The following is a 4,463-nucleotide window of genomic DNA, read 5'->3' on the forward strand; positions in this document are numbered from 1 at the left end:
TTTTTCATGGGCTCAAACCATTGTCCCAGGGGTGTTGATGAACTGGAAGAAAAAAAGCCCTGATTTTAGTTGCTTTCCTCCCATTTTTGATCACTTGAAGGATCAACAGAAGGTGCAGACTGATGGATACAGCTACGTTTCTTTTTGCGCTCCACTTCACACCCTTTAAAGGGTGACGAATGGGCTACTAAAGCATTGTCCGAGGAGTCGGGACCCTGTCGTTCCTGGCCCACCCTTCATGGTGCATGGGGTGCTAGTGACAGTGGCCCTGGCATGTGATAGACAATGGCTCTAAGGTCTGGCCTTCCCCTGCACCCAGCATGTAGCCACCTTCGTGCATGAGTGACTCCCACTTACTCCTTGTTCTGCCTCCATGCGACATGTTGCTCGTGACCAATTAAAATGGGCACAGGCTGCACTTGGCTGTGGGGAGAGGGGCCCGTGTCCCGCCACTCCTCTGCCATGCTCCTGACCCCTTTCCTGATTGCCATGGCAATGGCCTTCTCGGAGGCCAGCGCCAGCTGCCCCGTCCTCTGCACCTGCCGCAGCCATGTTGTGGATTGCAGCGGGCAGCGGCTCTTCTCAGTGCCCCCCGACCTGCCCCTAGACACCAGGAACCTGAGCCTGGCACATAACCGCATCACCACCATCCCGACAGGCTACCTCACTTGCTATGGTGAGCTGAGGGTGTTGGACCTAAGGAATAACTCCCTGGTGGAGCTGCCCTCCGGGCTCTTCCTGACTGCCAAGCGGCTGGCCCACCTGGACCTGAGCTACAACAACTTCAGCCACGTGGCCGCTAATATGTTCCAAGAAGCCAACAGCCTGGTGAGGATCGACCTGAGCCACAACCCGTGTCTGCGAAAGGTGCACCCCCAGGCTTTCCGGGGGCTAGCCCAGCTACGTGACCTGGACCTCAGCCATGGGGGGCTGTCCTTCCTCAGCCTGGAAGCCCTGGAGGGTCTCCCGGGGCTGGTGACCCTACAGATCGGGGGCAACCCCTGGGTGTGTGGCTGCACCATGGAGCCGCTCCTGAAGTGGCTGAAGAATCGTATCCAGCACTGCACCTCAGGTATGTGGCACAGGATGGGACCTTGTGTGAAGGGAAAGTCCTCTGTCTCCTCCCAATGCCAGCCAGAGGGTCCAAGGCAGCAGGCCCAGATCCAGAGAGGAGCCTGTTCAGAGTCCTCTACAGGGGGCACAGAATCCAGTCCTGGTGTTCTGCTCTAGTGGACTGCAATTAGAGGCCACTCCAGGAGCCACTCCCTGGAGGTGCAACCCCAGAATCCATTCCAAGTGAAACTAGATGGGCCCTCCTAGAATAGCAGAGGGGAGGCTGCAGGTCAGGATCGAGGCACGTTGGCAGAGCTGTGTGTGGAGAGAACCAGTAGCGTAGCTAGCGGGGTGCAGGGGAAGCAGCCGCTTCCCCCGCCTTTCCCAAAGCGGCTGGAGGAGCGGGGGGGTCGCGGCACGGGGCCCGCAGCACGGCCCGGCAGCGGCGGCCGGAGGAGCGGGGGGAGCGCGGCATGCGGCCCGCAGCACGGCCTGGCAGCCGCAGGAGCGGGGGGGGGGGGGCGCAGGCTGGCGGCCCGCAGCGTGGCCGGCAGCCATGGGGGGGCAGTGGGCACGGCCGGAGGAGCGGGGAGGGCGCAGCATGGTGGCCGGCAGCTGCGGCCGGAGGAGCGAGGGGGGGGGGGGGCCATGGGGGTGGCACGGCAGGGCCGGAGGAGCCATGGGGGGGAGGGGCGGGGCGGCCGGAGGAGGAGCCAAGGGGGGGCGCCTTTTTTATATTTGCTCCCCCTCCTCTTAGAAGCTGGCTACACCACTGGAGAGAACCCGGGGCTGAGATGGAAGGAGGCTGTAAGTTGGGACTGAGGGGCGTGAACAGAGCTGTGTGTGTGGGATAGGGGGAGGGCCCAATGCTGGAATAGTAGGCCGGGATCTGGATTGGGACCGAAGAGCATTGGGGGGGGAGCCCAGGCATGGAATAGCAGGGCAGGCTGCAGGACTAGATTGAGAGGCGTTGGCAGAGCTGTGTGTGTGTCAGGAGACATGGACTGCAATTGCTGAACGGGTACGGGAGGACATAGGGTAGGGGGATTAGGCATAGAAGAGTGGTTGCGGCAGGGCAGGAGAGAGATGCACCAAACTGGGTGGGAATGGACTCTGCTTGAACCCACTGGGTCTTGTAGGTGTGGCTTTGTCTATCTCTGTCTTTGCAATGGCAGATCCACAGTCAGCAATGGGACCCCATAAATCTGCATTTCCTCCCTGTCCTCCTGCCCTCTTTTGATTCTTGTGTTATTAGTTAGTTCCTGCCCTTGTTGCTGATCACACAAGCTGCCGACTGCAGGAGCTGTGGTGGGAGGGGATAGTCTTCCTGGAGTTCCTGCAGCTGCAGTAGACCCTGACTCCATCTGAACACCCTCTCTCAGGTCTGAGGGTCCCCTAGCACTGCTGATCCTCATTGCATTCTCCAGTGAGCCCTTTGAGTGAATAACAGCAGTGATTGCCGTGTAGGGCTCTCTCCTATCCTACATTGGATAAGATTTCCCCACGTGGAGGACTTCAGGATAATAACACACTTCAGTCTGATGAAACATCATTATCTGGTGACCTTGTCTCATGGAATCGTAGAATATCAGGGTTGGAAGGGACCTCAGGAGGTCATCTAGTCCATTATGCCATTTGGAGGCTGGTGATGGGAATGCATTGTGCAAAGGGGACATACTGTCGTGACATTGTAGTTCTAGTGAATTTATCTACCTCCATCAGTTTTGCACCCGTCTGCCTAGTATCATGGCACCAGGGCCAAAATTATCCCCAAACACCCAATAATTTGGAGCATCTCCAATTTTGGATGCCCAGTTTGTGTCCCTGATTTTCAGAGGCAATGGACACTGCAGTTCTCATGGAATTCAAGCAGAGATGGAGGTGGAAAACCAGGCCCCATGTATCTCAAGTTGAGCACCCAAAACCTGGAAGCACCAAAATTGAATGGACATATTGGAGAGTGACATTATGAGGGTGCCGTGTCCTAACGTGATCACCCTTGAGTTGCATCATGGTGATGTTGAGCTGGGTTTTGTTCCATGACCTCATGTCACATGGGGGTTTGGCAAGATCTCAGCTTTCAATGCTGCCCCATGGTGACGTTACACTGCAACACAGTGTCACAGCCGTGGTTACTGGTGACATGTTGTGACATCATGATGGAGGGTTATGACTGGCATACTTTGTGCCTTTCATTCAAAGATCTCAAAGCCCTTTACAGAAGTAGGTGAATGTTATTAGCCTCCTTTTACCGACGGTGAAACTGAGACACCGAGAGGCTAAGTGACTTGCCCAAGGTCACACAATGAGTTTGCATCAGAGCTGGGAACAGATGGATATTGGACCTGCTAAAGCCAATGTTACCTGTGTGGGGTAAAGGGATACTTCCTGTGTATAGGACGTTCTCCTTTCTCTCATCTACCTGTTTCTCATTGCAGATTCCCAGCTGGCTGAGTGCCGTGCCCCACCCGAGGTGGAGGGAGCCCCCTTGTTCTCACTGACAGAGGAGAGTTTTAAGGCCTGCCACTTGACCTTGACGTTGGACGATTATCTCTTCATTGCCTTCGTGGGCTTCGTGGTCTCTATTGCCTCCGTGGCCACCAATTTCCTGCTGGGCATCACTGCCAACTGCTGTCACCGCTGGAGCAAGGCCAGCGAGGATGAGGAAATATAGGTGCACGGTCCTGGCCACAGTGCCCTTCCCCCAACGGCTGGGGAGATGCCATTGAGAGCTGGGGCTGGCTGGCTGTGCTCCACCACGATTCATGCCCGGTGCTGTCACAAGCTGCTCCATCCTCTATCCGCAGCTGCAGCCGGCTGGAGATACTAACTCATCTCTGTTCCCAGTCCCTTCTGATCCCCCAGCCGCTGTGCCCAGCGGGGCAAGGCCTGTGAGGCAAGCAGATCTAGCCGTGCCTTGTACTAGCCTCTTCACACTGCCGGCGGCATTGGAGACAGCCAACGAGCCAAGGCCCAACGCCACGCACAACACGGATGGGCTGCCACAACCCACGTCAGTCGCCAGTTCTCCTCTTCACCACGTCCTGCGCACTCAGACGCAATATCCACCTCCGCACATGCACCCCCTTCTGTGCCAGCTCTTGCACCACATCTCCCTAGCAGCCTAAAACGAGGAGTTGGGCGGGGGAAGGGAATATATATGGCAAACGTCAAGTGGATTTGCAACAGCTGTAGCTCTCCAGGGTTGGACAGCTACAGCCCATCAGTTCTGTTTGTGGCTGTAGGGACTGTGGCCAGGGACACTGTGGTATCCAGAGTTGTAGTACTAATACGAGGCCTGAGACATGGCATCTCTGAGGGCCAGAGAGGCAGGTTTAACTCTGAGGAATGGCCCCACCACTGAGACGTACCATTGTATGGTTGGAGGAGATGTCAGAGCAAGGGTCTGC

General features: G+C 56.8%; 1 protein-coding gene across 1 annotated transcript; it reads left to right on the forward strand.

The window, feature by feature from the left end:
• Nucleotides 1-402: 402 nt before the first annotated feature.
• LRRC55 (leucine rich repeat containing 55) lies at nt 403-3,727 on the forward strand. The gene is made up of 2 exons (XM_065404459.1): nt 403-1,072; nt 3,492-3,727. The coding sequence occupies exons 1-2, from the start codon at nt 403-405 to the stop codon at nt 3,725-3,727; spliced, it is 906 nt and encodes a 301-aa protein (XP_065260531.1).
• The last annotated feature ends 736 nt before the right edge of the window (nt 3,728-4,463 follow it).

This window comes from Emys orbicularis, chromosome 4 (genome assembly GCF_028017835.1).
Source record: "Emys orbicularis isolate rEmyOrb1 chromosome 4, rEmyOrb1.hap1, whole genome shotgun sequence".
Taxonomy (NCBI): domain Eukaryota; kingdom Metazoa; phylum Chordata; order Testudines; family Emydidae; genus Emys; species Emys orbicularis.